Source organism: Musca autumnalis, unplaced genomic scaffold, assembly GCF_047663935.1.
Source record: "Musca autumnalis isolate F117 unplaced genomic scaffold, ASM4766393v1 scaffold_4, whole genome shotgun sequence".
In the NCBI taxonomy this organism is placed as follows: Eukaryota; Metazoa; Arthropoda; class Insecta; order Diptera; family Muscidae; genus Musca; species Musca autumnalis.
In genome coordinates, this window is record NW_027411977.1 from 221,262,500 (window position 1) to 221,286,163 (window position 23,664).

The window sequence follows — 23,664 nt, forward strand, 5'->3', positions numbered from 1 at the left end:
CCCCTAAAATAACCCCTATACTCTGATCAAAGATTAGATGAAAACCCCCCAATGTAGTTTTCTATGCAGGTGACGATTCCGCTTGAGGTCTTCTGTGTAGATGAATATCTAGATGTTTATGTTTAAATAAAGTCCTCTTTGACTTTCCATATGGATAAACAACTTCCAAAAGGTCTATTTTATATATGAATAATTCTCTAGAGAACGGCTTTATGGATTAATGCCTCTCAATCTTAAAGTCATTATATGAAAAAAAATACCTCCCTAGATGTATCCCATAATATGAAGTCTTCCTTTGGCAGCTCTTTTTTTTTATCACTTATTATCTTTTATTCTTTCAGGGACGAAGGCAATTTTGAAGAAAACATTTGGGCTGGCATATTGTGCGTGGTATTCTTTTTCCTAATTATTTCGGTATTGGCATTTCCCAATGGTCCATTTACACGGCCACATCCGGCAGTATGGCGTATACTCTTTGGTTGTTCAGTGCTTTATTTAATGGCCTTGCAGTTTTTAATGTTCCAAAATCACAAGACTATTATGAATATATTCTATTGGCTGGATCCCAAACTTAAAGATTTTCATATTAATATGGATAAGGTAAGTCGATGACAACAGCAAACATGATCCAATCATTAATAACTTAACATTATTTTATGTTTACAGGAATATGGTGTCAATTGTTCCGATGTCTCCTTTGAACGTGTTAAAGGTCATTTGGATGTTTTTGCTTGGGGTCATTTCTTGGGCTGGGCCTTCAAAGCAGTACTTATACGTCACATGGGTATCCTGTGGGCCATATCTATAATGTGGGAAATTACCGAAATTACTTTTGCCCATTTGTTGCCCAATTTTGTGGAATGTTGGTGGGATGCCTTAATATTGGATGTTTTGATATGTAATGGTTTAGGTATATGGGTGGGTTTGAAATTCTGTAAAATGTTGGAAATGCGTGAATACAAATGGGCCAGTATTAAGGATATTTCATCGACAAGTGGTAAAATTAAACGTGCCGTATTACAATTTACACCAGAAAGTTGGACAGCCATTAGATGGTTGGATCCTAAATCGACTGCTATGCGTTTTGCAGCTGTTATACAGTTGGTGATATTTTGGCAGGTGGGTAAAGGACAAACCCTATATGTGATGTATGTTTTGTAATGCTGTTTGTTTTTTTTTTTAGGTAACTGAACTGAACACATTCTTCCTAAAGCACATATTTGAAATGCCACCAGATCATTATATTGTGATTGGCCGTTTGGTATTTGTGGGTCTGTTTGTGGCGCCATCTGTTAGGTAAGTTCGGTGTCATAAAATCAATTAAACATGTAAGGACATTTCCCTTTCTCTTCCAGACAATATTATACCTATGTAACGGATACACGCTGCAAACGTGTTGGCACCCAATGTTGGGTCTATGGTGCCATTATGGTATCCGAAGCAATTTTATGCATTAAAAATGGCAAAGAACTGTTTGAACGCACGCAAGCCATAAACATTGTTATTTGGCTAACAGTACAAGTTTTAATATCGGTGGCATTTGTATATGGATGTATATTGTGGCAGGTATGTTGTGTCCTAGTTTGTGTAATTAATGCAAATGTTTTATACATGTTTTCTAAATCCTCTCCCCTCTCCCTTCTACAGCGCATGATGGACAAACGTAAAACCAGCAAAAATCAACAATCTCCTGTTAAAAAATTAAAAGCCCAAGATAGCAAAGAATCAAAAGGTAAGTTGTACGCCCCTTTCCTTTGCAAAACATAAATGGTGCCATTCTTTGTGTTCTAAAATAACTGAAATTAAATTTAAAAATATGTATTTTTTCTTTTGTGTTTCGTTTTAAAGTTTTCTTTAATATCTTTACTTTTAATTTGGATTTCACATCAAATTGGTAATAATTTCATTTCTACTCAATTTATTTAAAACCACCCCGAAATTACCTTTCTTTTTTTTAAAAAAATCCACTATTTAAAACAGCACTTGTAACTATTAAATTAATATGCAGCAAATTTCAAAACTTCATTATGATGTGTGATGTGTCTATTTGTTTCTATTTTCTTTCTTTCTGTGTGTTTCGTCTGTGTACTTTCATGCTATCCTTACCATTTATGTAAAAATAATAAAAAAAAACTCCACCACCACAACCACCAACCAGGTCCCATTTATATGATACATCCTAGAATCATAGAACATGCACGAGGAAAGTTAAATAAAACCATTAGCAAACATGTTGATATTGAAAGCACACCTTATGACATAAAAATAAAAATTGTCTAGTTTAGTACTTTTTAAGCTTAAAACAACGATACGCTTATGTTTGTTTTAGATCCAAACGCCACCACATGGTTTATTGTGTCTTGTTTTTTCCCTTAACAATAAAGGTACTACCTTTCAAGGGAGTCCTTTTTCAATCCAAAACATTAAAAAAATTGGTGCTGTTTTAAATTCTATTCTCTAGAGTTACACATGTTTATGGAGTAAATGACTAGTAGTAGATTAGTCTTTTTGTTAAAGGATATGCAACATTGAATATTAAATATTTTAAAAATATTTTTTCAAGATTCGATAATTTTTTTAAATATCTTTTCAAGGGTCGTGGATTTTTTTAAATATTTTGTCAACGGTCGGGGATTTTTTAACTATTTCTCAATGGTAATGTATTTTGTAAAAACTTTTTTTCAAGTGAAGTGAATTTTTAAATATTTTTTCGAGGGTCGTGGATAATTTTTAATATTTTTTCAAGGGTCATAGGTAATTTTAAATATTTTTTCAAGGATCATGTATAATTTTAAATATTTTTTAAGGGTCGTGGATAATTTTAAATATTTTTTTAAGGGTCGTGGATAATTTTACATATTTTATTTATAACTTTCAATACGTCTAAAACTTCGTGTAATTTTTTAAAATGCCTTTTCGAGATTCGTGGATTTTTTTAAATGTTTTTTCAAGGGTAGTGGATATTTTAAAAATTGTAAACATAGTTTCAAGTGTCGTGGATATTTTAAAATATTTTTCAGGGTTCGTGAATTTTTTCAATATTTTTAAGTGTCGTGGATGTTTTTAAATATTTGTTGAGGTTCATGCATATTTTTCAAACATCTTTCAAGTGTCGCGAATATTTTTGCAAAGGTCGTGGATATTTTAAAATATTTTTAAGGGTCATGTATATTTTAAATATTTTTTCAAGGATCATGGAAATTTTTTTTTCAAGAATCGTGGATCTTTAGAAATATTTTTTCAAGGATCGTGGATTTTTTTTTAAATATTTTTAAGAGTCGTAAATTTTCAAGGGTCGTGGATAGTGTAAAATATTTTTTCAAAGCTCATGGATATTTTTAAATATTTTTTCAAAATTTTCAAAATATTTTTTCAAAAGTTTCAAAATATTTTTCAAGTTTCGTGGATTTTTTTAAATATTTTTTCAAGTTTCGTGGATATAAATACTGTTTCAAGCATAGTGAAGTTTTTAAAATATTTTTCCAGAGTAGTGTGAATTTTTTAAATTTTTTCAAGGGTCGTGGATATTTTTATATATTTTTTCAAGGACAGTGGATATATATTTTTTTTTTCAAGTGTAGTGGATATTTTTAAAATGTTTTAAAGGGTCGTGAATAGTTTTAAATATTTTTTTTTCAAGGGTCGGGGATAATTTTCAATACATTAAAAACGTTGTGGATTTTTTTAAAATATGTTTCCAAGGGTCCTGGATTTTTAAAATATTTTTAATGGTCGTGGATATTTTAAATATATTATCAAGGATCGCGGATTTTTTAAATTTTTTTCAAGAGTCGTGGATATTTTTAAATTTTTTCCAGGGTTGTGGATATTTTAAAATAATTTTTCAAAGGTCGTGGATATTTTAAAATATTTTTTAGGGGTCGTGCATATTTTTTCATGGGTGGTGGTTATTTTTAAACATTTTTTCGTGGGCCCTGGATCTTTTTTTTAATATTTGTCAAGGGTCGTGGATATTTAAAATATTTTTTCAAGGGTCGTTGAAATGTTTATAATTTTTTCCAGGATCGTGTTTATTTTTAAATATTTTTTCAGGCTCGTGGATATTTTTAAATATTTTTTTAACGGTCGACGTTATTTTTAAATATTTTTCAAGGGTCATGGATTTTGCAAAATATTTTTTCAAGGGTCAAAGATTGGGGATTTTTTTAAATGCATTTAATTATATATTTTAAAGAATATTTTTCAAGGGTCAATAGGACATGGATTTTTTTAAGAATATTTTTTTTTCAAAGGTCAGCAGGACGTGGATTTTTTAAAGAATATTTTTTTCCAAAGGTCAGCAGGCCGTGGATTTTTTAAAGAATATTTTTTTCCAAAGGTCAACAGGACGTGGATTTTTTAAAGAATATTTTTTCCAAAGGTCAGCAGGACGTGGATTTCTTAAAGGATATTTTTTTTCAAAGGTCAGCAGGACGTGGATTTTTTTAAAGAATATTTTTTTCCAAAGGTCAGTAGGACGTGGATTTTTTAAAGAATATTTTTTTCCAAAGGTCAGCAGGATGTGGATTTTTTAAAGAATATTTTTTTCCAAAGGTCAGCAGGACGTGGATTTTTTAAAGAATATTTTTTACAAAGGTCAGCATGACGTGGATTTTTTAAAGAATATTTTTTTTCCAAAGGTCAGCAGGACGTGGATTTTTTAAAGAATATTTTTTTCCAAAGGTCAGCAGGACGTGGATTTTTTAAAGAATATTTTTTCCCAAAGGTCAGCAGGACGTGGATTTTTTAAAGAATATTTTTTACAAAGGTCAGCAGGAAGTGGATTTTTTAAAGAATATTTTTTCCAAAGGTCAGCAGGACGTGGATTTTTTAAAGAATATTTTTTTCCAAAGGTCAGCAGGCCGTGGATTTTTTAAAGAATATTTTTTTCCAAAGGTCAACAGGACGTGGATTTTTTAAAGAATATTTTTTCCAAAGGTCAGCAGGACGTGGATTTCTTAAAGGATATTTTTTTTCAAAGGTCAGCAGGACGTGGATTTTTTTAAAGAATATTTTTTTCCAAAGGTCAGTAGGACGTGGATTTTTTAAAGAATATTTTTTTCCAAAGGTCAGCAGGATGTGGATTTTTTAAAGAATATTTTTTTCCAAAGGTCAGCAGGACGTGGATTTTTTAAAGAATATTTTTTACAAAGGTCAGCATGACGTGGATTTTTTAAAGAATATTTTTTTTCCAAAGGTCAGCAGGACGTGGATTTTTTAAAGAATATTTTTTTCCAAAGGTCAGCAGGACGTGGATTTTTTAAAGAATATTTTTTCCCAAAGGTCAGCAGGACGTGGATTTTTTAAAGAATATTTTTTACAAAGGTCAGCAGGAAGTGGATTTTTTAAAGAATATTTTTTCCAAAGGTCAGCAGGACGTGGATTTTTTAAAGAATATTTTTTTCCAAAGGTCAGCAGGACGTGGATATTTTAAAGAATATTTTTTTCCAAAGTTCAGCAGGACGTGGATTTTGTAAAGAATATTTTTTTCCAAAGTTCAGCAGGACGTGGATTTTTTTAAAGAATATTTTTTTCCAAAGGTCAGCAGGACGTGGATTTTTTAAAGAATATTTTTTCCCAAAGGTCAGCAGGACGTGGATTTTTTAAAGAATATTTTTTTCCAAAGGTCAGCAGGACGTGGATTTTTTAAAGAATATTTTTTCCAAAGGTCAGCAGGACGTGGATTTTTTAAAGAATATTTTTTTCCAAAGGTCAGCAGGACGTGGATTTTGTAAAGAATATTTTTTACAAAGGACAGCAGGAAGTGGATTTTTTAAAGAATATTTTTTTCCAAAGGTCAGCAGGACGTGGATTTTTTAAAGAATATTTTTTTCCAAAGGTCAGCAGGACGTGGATTTTTTAAAGAATATTTTTTTCCAAAGGTCAGCAGGACGTGGATTTTTTTAAAGAATATTTTTTTCCAAAGGTCGGCAGGACGTGGATTTTTTAAAGAATATTTTTTTCCAAAGGTCAGCAGGACGTGGATTTTTTAAAGAATATTTTTTTCCAAAGGTCAGCAGGACGTGGATTTTTTTAAAGAATATTTTTTTCCAAAGGTCGGCAGGACGTGGATTTTTTAAAGAATATTTTTTTCCAAAGGTCAGCAGGACGTGGATTTTTTAAAGAATATTTTTTTCAAAGGTCAGCAGGACGTGGATTTTTTAAAGAATATTTATTTCCAAAGGTCAGCAGGACGTGGATTTTGTAAAGAATATTTATTTCCAAAGGTCAGCAGGACGTGGATTTTGTAAAGAATATTTTTTACAAAGGTCAGCAGGAAGTGGATTTTTTAAAGAATATTTTTTTCCAAAGGTCAGCAGGACGTGGATTTTTTAAAGAATATTTTTTTCCAAAGGTCAGCAGGACGTGAATTTTTTTAAAGAATATTTTTTTCCAAAGGTCGGCAGGACGTGGATTTTTTAAAGAATATTTTTTTCCAAAGGTCAGCAGGACGTGGATTTTTTAAAGAATATTTTTTCCAAAGGTCAGCAGAACGTGGATTTTTTAAAGAATATTTTTTTCCAAAGGTCAGCAGGACGTGGATTTTTTAAAGAATATTGTTTTTCGAAAGCTCAGCAGGACGTGGATTTTGTAAAGAATATTTTTTTCCAAAGGTCAGCAGTACGTGGATTTTTTAAAGAATATTTTTTTCCAAAGGTCAGCATGACGTGGATTTTTTAAAGAATATTTTTTTCCGAAGGTCAGTAGGACGTGGATTTTTTAAAGAAAAATTTTTTTCAAAACTCAGCAGGACGTGGATTTTTTAAAGAATATTTTTTTTCCAAAGCTCAGCAGGACGTGGATTTTTTAAAGAATATTTTTTTCCAAAGCTCAGCAGGACGTGGATTTTTTAAAGAATATTTTTTTCAAAGGTCAGCAGTACGTGGATTTTTTAAAGAATATTTTTTTCCCCAAAGGTCAACAGGACGTGTTTTTTTAAAGAATATTTGTTTCCCAAAAGTTCAACAGGACGTGGATTTTTTAAAGAATATTTTTTTCCAAAGGTCAGCATGACTTGGATTTTTTAAAGAATATTTTTTTCCGAAGGTCAGTAGGACGTGGATTTTTTAAAGAATATTTTTTTCCAAAGGTCGGCAGGACGTGGATTTTTTAAAGAATATTTTTATTCCGAAGGTCAGTAGGACGTGGATTTTTTAAAGAATATTTTTATTCCGAAGGTCAGTAGGACGTGGATTTTTTAAAGAATATTTTTTTCCGAAGGTCAGTAGGACGTGGATTTTTTAAAGAATATTTTTTTTCAAATTCAACAGGACGTGGATTTTTTAAAGAATATTTTTCCCAAATGTTCAACAGGACGTGGATTTTTTAAAGAATATTTTTTTCCAAAGGTCAGCAGGACGTGGATTTTTTAAAGAATTTTTTTTTTCCAAAGGTCAGCAGGACTTGGATTTTCTAAAGAATATTTTTTTCCAAAGGTCAGCAGGACGTGGATTCTTTAAAGAATATTTTTTTCCAAAGGTCAGCCGGACGTGGATTTTTTAAAGAATATTTTTTTCCAAAGGTCAGCAGGACGTGGATTTTCTAAAGAATATTTTTTTCCAAAGGTCAGCAGGTCGTGGATTTTTTAAAGAATATTTTTTTCCAAAGGTCAGCAGGACGTGGATTTTTTAAAGAATATTTTTTTCCAAAGGTCAGCAGGACGTGGATTTTTTAAAGAATACTTATTTCCAAAGGTCAGCAGGACGTGGATTTTTTAAAGAATACTTTTTTCCAAAGGTCAGCTGGACGTGGATTTTTTAAAGAATACTTTTTTCCAAAGGTCAGCTGGACGTGGATTTTTTAAAGATTTTTTTTTCTAAAGGTCAGTATGTCGTGAATTTTTTAAAGAATATATTTTTTCATGGTTAAATATGGTGTGGATTTTTTAAAGAAAATTTTTTTCAAAGGTCAACCAACAGGACGTGGTTTTTTAAACAATATTTTTTTTCAAAGGTCAACAAGACATGGATTTTTTAAAGAATATTTTTTTCCCAAAAGTTCAACAGGACGTGGATTTTTTAAAGAATATTTTTTTCCAAAGGTCAGCAGTACGTGGATTTTTTAAAGAATATTTTTTCGAAAGGTCAGCAGAACGTGGATTTCTTAAAGAATATTTTTTCCAAAGGTCAGCAGGACGTGGATTTTTGAAAGAATATTTTTTTCTAAAGGTCGGTAGGACGTGGATTTTTGAAAGAATATTTTTTTCCAACGGTCAGTAGGACGTGGATTTTTTAAAGAATATTTTTTCCAAAGGTCAGCAGGACGTGGATTTTTTAAACAATATTTTTTCCAAAGGTCGGCAGGACGTGGATTTTGCAAGAATATTTTTTCCAAAGGTCGGCAGGACGTGGATTTTGCAAGAATATTTTTTTTTCAAAGGTCAGCAGGACGTGGATTTTTTAAAGAATATTTTTTTCCAATGGTCAGCAGGGCGTGGATTTTTTAAAGAATATTTTTTCCAAAGGTCAGCAGAACGTGGATTTTTTTAAAGAATATTTTTTTTTCAAATTCAACAGGACGTGGATTTTTTAAGGAAATATTTTTCCAAAGGTCAGCAGGACGTGGATTTTTTAAAGAATATTTTTTCCCAAAAGTTCAACGGATTTTTTAAAGAATATTTTTTTCCAAAGGTCAGCTGGACGTGGATTTTTTAAAGAATATTTTTCCAAAGGTCAGCTGGACGTGGATTTTTTAAAGAATATTTTTCCAAAGGTCAGCTGGACGTGGATTTTTTAAAGAATATTTTTTTTCCAAGGGTCAGCAGGACGTGGATTTTTTAATGAATATTTTTTTCCAAAGGTCAGTCAGCAGGACGTGGATTTTTTAAAGAATATTTTTTTCCAAAGGTCAGCAGGACGTGGATTTTTTAAAGAATATTTTTTCCCAAAGGTCAGCACGACGTGGATTTTTTTAAAGAATATTTTTTTCCAAAGGTCAGCAGGACGTGGATTTTTCAAAGAATATTTTTTTCCAAAGGTCAGCAGGACGTGGATTTTTTAAAGAATATTTTTTCCAAAGGTCAGTAGGACGTGGATTTTTTAAAGAATATTTTTTCCAAAGGTCAGTAGGACGTGGATTTTTTAAAGAATATTTTTTTTTTCAAAGGTCAGCAGGACGTGGATTTTTTAAAGAATATTTTTTCCAAAGGTCAGCAGGACGTGGATTTTTTAAAGAATATTTTTTCCAAAGGTCAGCAGGACGTGGATTTTTTAAAGAATATTTTTTCCAAAGGTCAGCAGGACGTGGATTTTTTAAAGAATATTTTTTCCAAAGGTCAGCAGGACGTGGATTTTTTAAAGAATATTTTTTCCAAAGGTCAGCAGGACGTGGATTTTTTAAAGAATATTTTTTCCCAAAGGTCAGCAGGACGTGGATTTTTTAAAGAATATTTTTTTCCAAAGGTCAGCAGGACGTGGATTTTTTAAAGAATATTTTTTCCAAAGGTCAGCAGGACGTGGATTTTTTAAAGAATATTTTTTTCCAAAGGTCAGCAGGACGTGGATTTTGTAAAGAATATTTTTTACAAAGGACAGCAGGAAGTGGATTTTTTAAAGAATATTTTTTTCCAAAGGTCAGCAGGACGTGGATTTTTTAAAGAATATTTTTTTCCAAAGGTCAGCAGGACGTGGATTTTGTAAAGAATATTTTTTACAAAGGACAGCAGGAAGTGGATTTTTTAAAGAATATTTTTTTCCAAAGGTCAGCAGGACGTGGATTTTTTAAAGAATATTTTTTTCCAAAGGTCAGCAGGACGTGGATTTTTTAAAGAATATTTTTTTCCAAAGGTCAGCAGGACGTGGATTTTTTAAAGAATATTTTTTCCAAAGGTCAGCAGGACGTGGATTTTTTAAAGAATATTTTTTTCCAAAGGTCAGCAGGACGTGGATTTTTTAAAGAATATTTTTTCCAAAGGTCAGCAGGACGTGGATTTTTTAAAGAATATTTTTTTCCAAAGGTCAGCAGGACGTGGATTTTGTAAAGAATATTTTTTACAAAGGACAGCAGGAAGTGGATTTTTTAAAGAATATTTTTTTCCAAAGGTCAGCAGGACGTGGATTTTTTAAAGAATATTTTTTTCCAAAGGTCAGCAGGACGTGGATTTTTTAAAGAATATTTTTTTCCAAAGGTCAGCAGGACGTGGATTTTTTAAAGAATATTTTTTCCAAAGGTCAGCAGGACGTGGATTTTTTAAAGAATATTTTTTCCAAAGGTCAGCAGGACGTGGATTTTTTAAAGAATATTTTTTCCCAAAGGTCAGCAGGACGTGGATTTTTTAAAGAATATTTTTTTCCAAAGGTCAGCAGGACGTGGATTTTTTAAAGAATATTTTTTCCAAAGGTCAGCAGGACGTGGATTTTTTAAAGAATATTTTTTTCCAAAGGTCAGCAGGACGTGGATTTTGTAAAGAATATTTTTTACAAAGGACAGCAGGAAGTGGATTTTTTAAAGAATATTTTTTTCCAAAGGTCAGCAGGACGTGGATTTTTTAAAGAATATTTTTTTCCAAAGGTCAGCAGGACGTGGATTTTTTAAAGAATATTTTTTTCCAAAGGTCAGCAGGACGTGGATTTTTTTAAAGAATATTTTTTTCCAAAGGTCGGCAGGACGTGGATTTTTTAAAGAATATTTTTTTCCAAAGGTCAGCAGGACGTGGATTTTTTAAAGAATATTTTTTTCCAAAGGTCAGCAGGACGTGGATTTTTTTAAAGAATATTTTTTTCCAAAGGTCGGCAGGACGTGGATTTTTTAAAGAATATTTTTTTCCAAAGGTCAGCAGGACGTGGATTTTTTAAAGAATATTTTTTTCAAAGGTCAGCAGGACATGGATTTTTTAAAGAATATTTATTTCCAAAGGTCAGCAGGACGTGGATTTTGTAAAGAATATTTATTTCCAAAGGTCAGCAGGACGTGGATTTTGTAAAGAATATTTTTTACAAAGGTCAGCAGGAAGTGGATTTTTTAAAGAATATTTTTTTCCAAAGGTCAGCAGGACGTGGATTTTTTAAAGAATATTTTTTCCAAAGGTCAGTAGGACGTGGATTTTTTTAAAGAATATTTTTTTCCAAAGGTCGGCAGGACGTGGATTTTTTAAAGAATATTTTTTTCCAAAGGTCAGCAGGACGTGGATTTTTTAAAGAATATTTTTTCCAAAGGTCAGCAGAACGTGGATTTTTTAAAGAATATTTTTTTCCAAAGGTCAGCAGGACGTGGATTTTTTAAAGAATATTGTTTTTCGAAAGCTCAGCAGGACGTGGATTTTGTAAAGAATATTTTTTTCCAAAGGTCAGCAGTACGTGGATTTTTTAAAGAATATTTTTTTCCAAAGGTCAGCATGACGTGGATTTTTTAAAGAATATTTTTTTCCGAAGGTCAGTAGGACGTGGATTTTTTAAAGAAAAATTTTTTTCAAAACTCAGCAGGACGTGGATTTTTTAAAGAATATTTTTTTCCAAAGGTCAGCAGGACGTGGATTTTTTAAAGAATATTTTTTACAAAGGACAGCAGGAAGTGGATTTTTTAAAGAATATTTTTTTCCAAAGGTCAGCAGGACGTGGATTTTTTAAAGAATATTTTTTCCAAAGGTCAGTAGGACGTGGATTTTTTAAAGAATATTTTTTTTTTCAAAGGTCAGCAGGACGTGGATTTTTTAAAGAATATTTTTTCCAAAGGTCAGCAGGACGTGGATTTTTTAAAGAATATTTTTTCCAAAGGTCAGCAGGACGTGGATTTTTTAAAGAATATTTTTTCCAAAGGTCAGCAGGACGTGGATTTTTTAAAGAATATTTTTTCCAAAGGTCAGCAGGACGTGGATTTTTTAAAGAATATTTTTTCCAAAGGTCAGCAGGACGTGGATTTTTTAAAGAATATTTTTTCCCAAAGGTCAGCAGGACGTGGATTTTTTAAAGAATATTTTTTTCCAAAGGTCAGCAGGACGTGGATTTTTTAAAGAATATTTTTTCCAAAGGTCAGCAGGACGTGGATTTTTTAAAGAATATTTTTTTCCAAAGGTCAGCAGGACGTGGATTTTGTAAAGAATATTTTTTACAAAGGACAGCAGGAAGTGGATTTTTTAAAGAATATTTTTTTCCAAAGGTCAGCAGGACGTGGATTTTTTAAAGAATATTTTTTTCCAAAGGTCAGCAGGACGTGGATTTTTTAAAGAATATTTTTTCCAAAGGTCAGCAGGACGTGGATTTTTTAAAGAATATTTTTTCCAAAGGTCAGCAGGACGTGGATTTTTTAAAGAATATTTTTTCCAAAGGTCAGCAGGACGTGGATTTTTTAAAGAATATTTTTTCCCAAAGGTCAGCAGGACGTGGATTTTTTAAAGAATATTTTTTTCCAAAGGTCAGCAGGACGTGGATTTTTTAAAGAATATTTTTTCCAAAGGTCAGCAGGACGTGGATTTTTTAAAGAATATTTTTTTCCAAAGGTCAGCAGGACGTGGATTTTGTAAAGAATATTTTTTACAAAGGACAGCAGGAAGTGGATTTTTTAAAGAATATTTTTTTCCAAAGGTCAGCAGGACGTGGATTTTTTAAAGAATATTTTTTTCCAAAGGTCAGCAGGACGTGGATTTTTTAAAGAATATTTTTTTCCAAAGGTCAGCAGGACGTGGATTTTTTTAAAGAATATTTTTTTCCAAAGGTCGGCAGGACGTGGATTTTTTAAAGAATATTTTTTTCCAAAGGTCAGCAGGACGTGGATTTTTTAAAGAATATTTTTTTCCAAAGGTCAGCAGGACGTGGATTTTTTTAAAGAATATTTTTTTCCAAAGGTCGGCAGGACGTGGATTTTGTAAAGAATATTTATTTCCAAAGGTCAGCAGGACGTGGATTTTGTAAAGAATATTTTTTACAAAGGTCAGCAGGAAGTGGATTTTTTAAAGAATATTTTTTTCCAAAGGTCAGCAGGACGTGGATTTTTTAAAGAATATTTTTTTCCAAAGGTCAGCAGGACGTGAATTTTTTTAAAGAATATTTTTTTCCAAAGGTCGGCAGGACGTGGATTTTTTAAAGAATATTTTTTTCCAAAGGTCAGCAGGACGTGGATTTTTTAAAGAATATTTTTTCCAAAGGTCAGCAGAACGTGGATTTTTTAAAGAATATTTTTTTCCAAAGGTCAGCAGGACGTGGATTTTTTAAAGAATATTGTTTTTCGAAAGCTCAGCAGGACGTGGATTTTGTAAAGAATATTTTTTTCCAAAGGTCAGCAGTACGTGGATTTTTTAAAGAATATTTTTTTCCAAAGGTCAGCATGACGTGGATTTTTTAAAGAATATTTTTTTCCGAAGGTCAGTAGGACGTGGATTTTTTAAAGAAAAATTTTTTTCAAAACTCAGCAGGACGTGGATTTTTTAAAGAATATTTTTTTCCAAAGCTCAGCAGGACGTGGATTTTTTAAAGAATATTTTTTTCCAAAGCTCAGCAGGACGTGGATTTTTTAAAGAATATTTTTTTCAAAGGTCAGCAGTACGTGGATTTTTTAAAGAATATTTTTTTCCCCAAAGGTCAACAGGACGTGTTTTTTTAAAGAATATTTGTTTCCCAAAAGTTCAACAGGACGTGGATTTTTTAAAGAATATTTTTTTCCAAAGGTCAGCATGACTTGGATTTTTTAAAGAATATTTTTTTCCGAAGGTCAGTAGGACGTGGATTTTTTAAAGAATATTTTTTTCCAAAGGTCGGCAGGACGTGGATTTTTTAAAGAATATTTTTATTCCGAAGGTCAGTAGGACGTGGATTTTTTAAAGAATATTTTTATTCCGAAGGTCAGTAGGACGTGGATTTTTTAAAGAATATTTTTTTCCGAAGGTCAGTAGGACGTGGATTTTTTAAAGAATATTTTTTTTCAAATTCAACAGGACGTGGATTTTTTAAAGAATATTTTTCCCAAATGTTCAACAGGACGTGGATTTTTTAAAGAATATTTTTTTCCAAAGGTCAGCAGGACGTGGATTTTTTAAAGAATTTTTTTTTTCCAAAGGTCAGCAGGACTTGGATTTTCTAAAGAATATTTTTTTCCAAAGGTCAGCAGGACGTGGATTCTTTAAAGAATATTTTTTTCCAAAGGTCTGCCGGACGTGGATTTTTTAAAGAATATTTTTTTCCAAAGGTCAGCAGGACGTGGATTTTCTAAAGAATATTTTTTTCCAAAGGTCAGCAGGTCGTGGATTTTTTAAAGAATATTTTTTTCCAAAGGTCAGCAGGACGTGGATTTTTTAAAGAATATTTTTTTCCAAAGGTCAGCAGGACGTGGATTTTTTAAAGAATACTTATTTCCAAAGGTCAGCAGGACGTGGATTTTTTAAAGAATACTTTTTTCCAAAGGTCAGCTGGACGTGGATTTTTTAAAGAATACTTTTTTCCAAAGGTCAGCTGGACGTGGATTTTTTAAAGATTTTTTTTTCTAAAGGTCAGTATGTCGTGAATTTTTTAAAGAATATATTTTTTCATGGTTCAATATGGTGTGGATTTTTTAAAGAAAATTTTTTTCAAAGGTCAACCAACAGGACTTGGTTTTTTAAACAATATTTTTTTTCAAAGGTCAACAAGACATGGATTTTTTAAAGAATATTTTTTTCCCAAAAGTTCAACAGGACGTGGATTTTTTAAAGAATATTTTTTTCCAAAGGTCAGCAGTACGTGGATTTTTTAAAGAATATTTTTTCGAAAGGTCAGCAGAACGTGGATTTCTTAAAGAATATTTTTTCCAAAGGTCAGCAGGACGTGGATTTTTGAAAGAATATTTTTTTCTAAAGGTCGGTAGGACGTGGATTTTTGAAAGAATATTTTTTTCCAACGGTCAGTAGGACGTGGATTTTTTAAAGAATATTTTTTCCAAAGGTCAGCAGGACGTGGATTTTTTAAACAATATTTTTTCCAAAGGTCGGCAGGACGTGGATTTTGCAAGAATATTTTTTCCAAAGGTCGGCAGGACGTGGATTTTGCAAGAATATTTTTTTTTCAAAGGTCAGCAGGACGTGGATTTTTTAAAGAATATTTTTTTCCAATGGTCAGCAGGGCGTGGATTTTTTAAAGAATATTTTTCCAAAGGTCAGCAGAACGTGGATTTTTTTAAAGAATATTTTTTTTCAAATTCAACAGGACGTGGATTTTTTAAGGAAATATTTTTCCAAAGGTCAGCAGGACGTGGATTTTTTAAAGAATATTTTTTCCCAAAAGTTCAACGGATTTTTTAAAGAATATTTTTTTCCAAAGGTCAGCTGGACGTGGATTTTTTAAAGAATATTTTTCCAAAGGTCAGCTGGACGTGGATTTTTTAAAGAATATTTTTCCAAAGGTCAGCTGGACGTGGATTTTTTAAAGAATATTTTTTTTCCAAGGGTCAGCAGGACGTGGATTTTTTAAAGAATATTTTTTTCCAAAGGTCAGTCAGCAGGACGTGGATTTTTTAAAGAATATTTTTTTCCAAAGGTCAGCAGGACGTGGATTTTTTAAAGAATATTTTTTCCCAAAGGTCAGCACGACGTGGATTTTTTTAAAGAATATTTTTTTCCAAAGGTCAGCAGGACGTGGATTTTTCAAAGAATATTTTTTTCCAAAGGTCAGCAGGACGTGGATTTTTTAAAGAATATTTTTTCCAAAGGTCAGTAGGACGTGGATTTTTTAAAGAATATTTTTTCCAAAGGTCAGTAGGACGTGGATTTTTTAAAGAATATTTTTTTTTCAAAGGTCAGCAGGACGTGGATTTTTTAAAGAATATTTTTTCCAAAGGTCAGCAGGACGTGGATTTTTTAAAGAATATTTTTTCCAAAGGTCAGCAGGACGTGGATTTTTTAAAGAATATTTTTTCCAAAGGTCAGCAGGACGTGGATTTTTTAAAGAATATTTTTTCCAAAGGTCAGCAGGACGTGGATTTTTTAAAGAATATTTTTTCCAAAGGTCAGCAGGACGTGGATTTTTTAAAGAATATTTTTTCCAAAGGTCAGCAGGACGTGGATTTTTTAAAGAATATTTTTTCCAAAGGTCAGCAGGACGTGGATTTTTTAAAGAATATTTTTTTTTTTCCAAAGGTCAGCAAGACGTGGATTTTTTAAAGAATATTTTTTTCCAAAGGTCAGCAGGACGTGGATTTTTTAAAGAATATTTTTTTTCCAAAGGTCAGTAGGACTTGGATTTGTTAAAGAATATTTTTTTCCAAAGGTCAGCAGGACGTGGATTTCTTAAAGAATATTTTTTCCAAAGTTCATTTTCTCAAGGTCACTGAGGATACGCTAATAGGGCCGCAGGATGTATGAAACAATAAATAAATAGTTTATCAACTGTCTCAATTCCCGAGTTTCACAGTAATGAATGCTCTTTCTAATAATTCCAACATGTTCTTTAAAAATCCAATTAATAACTTTCTAAGAGATCTACAGATATCACATTAAATGACCGCATTTTGTAGCCATATCTTTTGTGTCTAGAAATAGATTTATAACAGCACCATACTAATAAATAAATCCGTATGACTATATATGTAATAATAAACAAGCACTCCATATTAGTTGTTAATATTTGGAAAACATTTGTTATTTATATATTATAATAATTTCTAAAAAAAAATTATAATTTTTTTACATTATTTTTTTCTGTATTTTTGTTCTTTTTTATTTCTAGGCAAAGTATCGCCCAAAAAATCCCAAAAACGCAACGACAAGAAGATTGAATAAATGATTAGCAATCATCATCCAACCTACCACACCAAACAAATTCAAATTTAAACAGACTTTATTTTGAAAACAAAACAAAAAAACCTCTCCCCTCCAAAAAGTAAAACCAACAAAAACAAACAACAAATTCTCCTTAACAAGCAATTTCGTTTATGTTTTAGTTACAAGTTATTCAATAAGTTTAACTTATTCGTTACAAAAACCAATCTATTATATACATACAAATAAATGTATGTACATACACATACGTCGTATATTTTTAAGCCATAATTTGTACTGATTAACTTAAAACAACAAAAGCAAAACATAGAAGCGTTAACATTTAATACTTAAGACCAATCAATCACGCATTGTAAACCAAAAAAAGCTAAACTACAAAATAATTCATATATACATACATATAAACGTAAAGAACAACCACCAAACATATTTATATATACAAAAACAAAAAAAAAACAAATTACAAATTCATACAAGTAAAACCTCGTTTCGAATCCAATAACCAAACGTCGCGCCACGTCCTTTCTTTTTGTGACATATAAACGCAAATTTGTTAAACTGCATAATAACTATGGAATTCTTTTTAAATGTAAGCCTAAGTTTTTTCTCCTGCCTGTCTCGAACATCCTTGAGACTCTTTCAAATCGTTACTTCATTGTCCTTTTTTAATGCTTAGTTAATATAAATACGTCCTCTTCTTTTCTTCTTACGTTTTGTTTTTGTTCATTATAATATTAAGTAAACATTTTGCTGCGCCACAGGCAGATGATGGCCTATTACATCAAATGTTTTCATATATTATGAAACCTTTAAAAGGCCTATCTCTATAGAAAAGCAAAGAAAAAAAGCTCTATAAACAAATTAAAAAATATATAAATATTTATAAGAAATTAAAAAAATATATATGAAACTTATACCATTGTGTTAAGGCTAAGTTAATTCTTTTTTTGTAAGTAATTTATACTACTTAGACACAGAGAAACAAACATAAAACACAACAACAAAAGAGAATGAACTGTTAGCTGTATATTTTTAAAAATTAAAAAAAATGTTTTTCTTTTCTTTATTTTTGTTAAAATATTCTTATAAATTAAAAAAAAATAAATAAAAATAAAACAAATGCCAGAAAAAGGAATTAAATATTGATGAAAAATCCGTGGAATGTGTTTTATTTCCGAAACATTAAATAAATATTCTTAAAATATTAAGACATTATATTCAACACCCCTTTCTTTTAGAAAGGGACTATAGAAGCACCCTTTCTTTTAGAAAGGGACTATAGAAGCACCCTTTCTTTTAGAAAGGGACTATAGAAGCACCCTTTCTTTTAGAAAGGGACTATAGAAGCACCCTTTCTTTTAGAAAGGGACTATAGAAGCACCCTTTCTTTTAGAAAGGTTCTACAGAAGCACCCTTTCTTTTAGAAAGGGACTATAGAAGCACCCTTTCTTTTAGAAAGGGACTATAGAAGCACCCTTTCTTTTAGAAAGGGACTATAGAAGCACCCTTTCTTTTAGAAAGGTTCTACAGAAGCACCCTTTCTTTTAGAAAGGGACTATAGAAGCACCCTTTCTTTTAGAAAGGGACTATAGAAGCACCCTTTCTTTTAGAAAGGGACTATAGAAGCACCCTTTCTTTTAGAAAGGGACTATAGAAGCACCCTTTCTTTTAGAAAGGGACTATAGAAGCACCCTTTCTTTTAGAAAGGTTCTATAGAAGCACCCTTTCTTTTAGAAAGGTTCTACAGAAGCACCCTTTCTTTTAGAAAGGGACTATAGAAGCACCCTTTCTTTTAGAAAGGGACTATAGAAGCACCCTTTCTTTTAGAAAGGGACTATAGAAGCACCCTTTCTTTTAGAAAGGGACTATAGAAGCACCCTTTCTTTTAGAAAGGGACTATAGAAGCACCCTTTCTTTTAGAAAGGGACTATAGAAGCACCCTTTCTTTTAGAAAGGGACTATAGGAGCACCCTTTCTTTTAGAAAGGGACTATAGAAGCACCCTTTCTTTTAGAAAGGGACTATAGAAGCACCCTTTCTTTTAGAATGGTTCTACAGAAGCACCCTTTTTTGGAAGGGACTATAGAAACACCCTTTCCTTTAGAAAGGGACTATAGAAGCACCCTTTCTTTTAGAAAGGTTCTATAGAAGCACCCTTTCCTCCAGAAAGGTTCTATAGAAGCACCCTTTCTTCCAGAAAGGTTCTATAGAAGCACCCCTTCTTCCAGAAAGGTTCTATAGAAGCACCCTTTCCTCCAGAAAGGTTCTATAGAAGCACCCTTTCTTCCAGAAAGGTTCTATAGAAGCACCCTTTCCTCCAGAAAGGTTCTATAGAAGCACCCTTTCTTCCAGAAAGGTTCTATAGAAGCACCCTTTCTTCCAGAAAGGTTCTATAGAAGCACCCTTTCTTCCAGAAAGGTTCTATAGAAGCACCCTTTCCTCCAGAAAGGTTCTATAGAAGCACCCTTTCCTCCAGAAAGGTTCTATAGAAGCACCCTTTCCTCCAGAAAGGTTCTATAGAAGCACCCTTTCTTCCAGAAAGGTTCTATAGAAGCACCCTTTCCTCCAGAAAGGTTCTATAGAAGCACCCTTTCCTCCAGAAAGGTTCTATAGAAGCACCCTTTCTTCCAGAAAGGTTCTATAGAAGCACCCTTTCTTCCAGAAAGGTTCTATAGAAGCACCCTTTCTTCCAAAAAGGTTCTATAGAAGCACACTTTCTTCCAGAAAGGTTCTATAGAAGCACCCTTTCTTCCAAAAAGGTTCTATAGAAGCACACTTTCTTCCAGAAAGGTTCTATAGAAGCACCCTTTCTTCCAGAAAGGTTCTATAGAAGCACCCTTTCTTCCAGAAAGGTTCTATAGAAGCACCCTTTCTTCCAGAAAGGTTCTATAGAAGCACCCTTTCTTCCAGAAAGGTTCTATAGAAGCACCCTTTCTTCCAGAAAGGTTCTATAGAAGCACCCTTTCTTCCAGAAAGGTTCTATAGAAGCACCCTTTCTTCCAGAAAGGTTCTATAGAAGCACCCTTTCTTCCAGAAAGGTTCTATAGAAGCACCCTTTCTTCCAGAAAGGTTCTATAGAAGCACCCTTTCTTCCAGAAAGGTTCTATAGAAGCACCCTTTCTTCCAGAAAGGTTCTATAGAAGCACCCTTTCTTCCAGAAAGGTTCTATAGAAGCACCCTTTCTTCCAGAAAGGTTCTATAGAAGCACCCTTTCTTCCAGAAAGGTTCTATAGAAGCACCCTTTCTTCCAGAAAGGTTCTATAGAAGCACCCTTTCTTCCAGAAAGGTTCTATAGAAGCACCCTTTCTTCCAGAAAGGTTCTATAGAAGCACCCTTTCTTCCAGAAAGGTTCTATAGAAGCACCCTTTCTTCCAGAAAGGTTCTATAGAAGCACCCTTTCTTCCAGAAAGGTTCTATAGAAGCACCCTTTCTTCCAGAAAGGTTCTATAGAAGCACCCTTTCTTCCAGAAAGGTTCTATAGAAGCACCCTTTCTTCCAGAAAGGTTCTATAGAAGCACCCTTTCTTCCAGAAAGGTTCTATAGAAGCACCCTTTCTTCCAGAAAGGTTCTATAGAAGCACCCTTTCTTCCAGAAAGGTTCTATAGAAGCACCCTTTCTTCCAGAAAGGTTCTATAGAAGCACCCTTTCTTCCAGAAAGGTTCTATAGAAGCACCCTTTCTTCCAGAAAGGTTCTATAGAAGCACCCTTTCTTCCAGAAAGGTTCTATAGAAGCACCCTTTCTTCCAGAAAGGTTCTATAGAAGCACCCTTTCTTCCAGAAAGGTTCTATAGAAGCACCCTTTCTTCCAGAAAGGTTCTATAGAAGCACCCTTTCTTCCAGAAAGGTTCTATAGAAGCACCCTTTCTTCCAGAAAGGTTCTATAGAAGCACCCTTTCTTCCAGAAAGGTTCTATAGAAGCACCCTTTCTTCCAGAAAGGTTCTATAGAAGCACCCTTTCTTCCAGAAAGGTTCTATAGAAGCACCCTTTCTTCCAGAAAGGTTCTATAGAAGCACCCTTTCTTCCAGAAAGGTTCTATAGAAGCACCCTTTCTTCCAGAAAGGTTCTATAGAAGCACCCTTTCTTCCAGAAAGGTTCTATAGAAGCACCCCTTCATCCAGAAAGGTTCTATAGAAGCACCCCTTCTTCCAGAAAGGTTCTATAGAAGCACCCCTTCTTCCAGAAAGGTTCTATAGAAGCACCCCTTCTTCCAGAAAGGTTCTATAGAAGCACCCCTTCTTCCAGAAAGGTTCTATAGAAGCACCCTTTCTTCCAGAAAGGTTCTATAGAAGCACCCTTTCTTCCAGAAAGGTTCTATAGAAGCACCCTTTCCTCCAGAAAGGTTCTATAGAAGCACCCTTTCTTCCAGAAAGGTTCTATAGAAGCACCCTTTCCTCCAGAAAGGTTCTATAGAAGCACCCTTTCTTCCAGAAAGGTTCTATAGAAGCACCCTTTCTTCCAGAAAGGTTCTATAGAAGCACCCTTTCTTCCAGAAAGGTTCTATAGAAGCATCCTTTCTTCCAGAAAGGTTCTATAGAAGCACCCTTTCTTCCAGAAAGGTTCTATAGAAGCACCCTTTCTTCCAGAAAGGTTCTCAAGAAGCACCCTTTCTTCCAGAAAGGTTCTCTAGAAGCACCCTTTCTTCTAGAAAGGTTCTCTAGAAGCACCCTTTCTTCCAGAAAGGTTCTATAGAAGCACCCTTTCTTCCAGAAAGGTTCTATAGAAGCACCCTTTATTGTCAACATGTATCATTTTTCTTGTTCCTGTTTTTTCCCATTACTTCTCCAATTTTATTGATTCTATAATTGTTTTATCCTCTTTGTATTTTTTGTCGCGAGATTTCGAAGAGACTTTCATTCATTTTTGAGTGACATGCCTGAAAAATAAAAGAAAAATATTTTCTTGTCAAATTATTGTTTTATTTCATAATTATTGTTTTATTTGATACAACAACAAAATACATATGTATATAACAATAGATTATTGTATTAACGGATAGATAAAATTATTCAAAAAATAAATACCAACGAATTTTAATACACAAAGATACATATACAAATAACAAATATCCTATTACTAATATATAAACTACATAAAAAATAAATAAATAGACAAACAATATAATTCTATTGAAATAATCTCCCCAACTTCAATATCCACAAATAGACCTTTCGGAATAAATATATGCCAAATAATTGCCGCCAATATTAACATTTTAATGATACACAAAAGGCTTTTAGGCGTTATTGCAATTAATTTCACAAACAGATAAATTGAAATTATTCCAATTGGCCAATATATTTGTGGATATCTTAAAGAGTTAACATTTTAATCTCACTATTTCACTATTTTTTCACAATTTACACTCTACTTACCCAAATTCATCCACACTATTTTCATATATTAATTTTCCTTCCATCCTTTTAGCTGTTTTTCCAATTTTTTTTTCCTTTTCTTCCTTTTTTTGTTGTGTTCTTACCTGGGGGGTTTGCCAGACTAAATTTAAATTTGAAAATTGATTGTCATATTGAAATTTAAATAATAGGGATTCCCAAGGCAAATTCATATAAGGTAAGCGCATGAATTACAACAACTAACAAATTTACAAAAACAACATTGTTGTTATTGAAAATTAATTGTCAAAGACAATATTGAATTATAGGTCCGTTCCAAAAATTGTTTTAGGAAAAACATAAATACTTTTTGAAAATCCTCTAAAATAGAACAAATTTTAATCAAAATGTAAATATAAAGCATTAAGAACTCTCGTAGGTAATTTTTATTACACGTTTAGGATGAAAAGCAATTTTTTATGGTGGCAAATTTCGAAGTTTCAAATTTCATGAGTAGACCCTATACATTTTGGAAACTAAATTTACAACAAAGTAAGAATACAGCTTATTCTTCCGAACCCCGATCACGCGATTGTTACTACAATTTTTGATTTGGTTGCTTATAATTCTCATATACACATTCTACATAACGTTGGTATAAATGGCATGTATAATATTATGAGTATTGACAAACACAACACATGTCTGTATTTTGCCAAGTGAAATTAAGAAAGTGCCCGAGAACCAGTACAAACCACTACAACATAAGGAATAATTAAGAATTATAACCAATCAGAAAAGAAAACAAAAAGTATAAAAATCAAAGAAAACAGAAAAACCACAGTTTATACAGTTGGCCATTCAGAGTTCTGTTAACAACATTTGACAACAAACATAATAGATTGTTCATTGTTGTGATTTGATTTCCTTTGTATTTTATGTATTTGACAGCAAACTTAATAGTCAGGGCTAACTAGTTTGGGCTGAATGGCCAACTGAATGAAAAATAAATTTCCTTTAATTTTTTCTTTATATTTTCTTCTTAAGATTTTCCAAATGATTCGTCAGCGAATCTTGGTAGCAATTCGCATCGCATAAACACTTACTTAGTGTTACGTTACATTGGTGTTACGCGGAAGATTTTTAGGCGACATCGCCTGCGAATCGCGAATTATTCTTAGGTGATAGAAAATGTTTGCAGGGATTGAAATCTAAATAGTTTTGATTTTGTAAATCAGTGTTCACTAGCAACAACAAATTTAACAGCTGCGTTTGTGTTGGCACACACACGAGATTATCTATCCCTCTCTAGGCTCCTTCCTCGCCCCTTGTCCGTCTACGCGAAAAATAATGCAGAAATGTACTGAAATTTAAAAGGTTCCGTCTCAAATTTCCTACATGGGAATCCCCAAGGCATATTTATACAAGGTAGAAGTGACAATCAGCTGTACTCTTACTTTTTTGTAAATTTAGTTTTCAAAATGTCTAGGGTCTACTCATGAAATTTGAAACTTCGAAATTTGCCACCATAAAAAACTGCTTTTCATCCTAAATGCTTTATATTTACATTTTGATTAATGGGCCGATTCCGTACAGCGAGGCGAGTCGTGTCGCGTTGTCAAATGCAATTTTTCGATTCCGTATGGCAATATCGCC

The 23,664-nt window shown here is 32.5% G+C and overlaps 1 protein-coding gene and 1 long non-coding RNA gene across 2 annotated transcripts in view; both read left to right on the top strand.

Moving 5' to 3' along the window:
• The window catches only part of LOC141401971 (phosphatidylserine synthase-like), a 33,660-nt gene extending 16,609 nt beyond the window's left edge, over positions 1 to 17,051 (top strand). The window contains exons 2-7 of the mRNA XM_073982564.1: positions 342 to 600; positions 667 to 1,119; positions 1,184 to 1,296; positions 1,356 to 1,566; positions 1,648 to 1,732; positions 16,626 to 17,051. Of these exons, the coding sequence (XP_073838665.1) occupies positions 342 to 600; positions 667 to 1,119; positions 1,184 to 1,296; positions 1,356 to 1,566; positions 1,648 to 1,732; positions 16,626 to 16,678 (1,174 nt within the window). The 3' untranslated portion in view covers positions 16,679 to 17,051. The remainder of the gene's footprint in view (positions 1 to 341; positions 601 to 666; positions 1,120 to 1,183; positions 1,297 to 1,355; positions 1,567 to 1,647; positions 1,733 to 16,625) is intronic.
• On the top strand, positions 9,662 to 10,474 carry LOC141403855 (uncharacterized). Its single transcript, XR_012412911.1, has 3 exons — positions 9,662 to 9,699; positions 9,913 to 10,040; positions 10,382 to 10,474. It is a non-coding gene; the product is annotated as an uncharacterized lncRNA (long non-coding RNA).
• Positions 17,052 to 23,664: the final 6,613 nt, after the last annotated feature.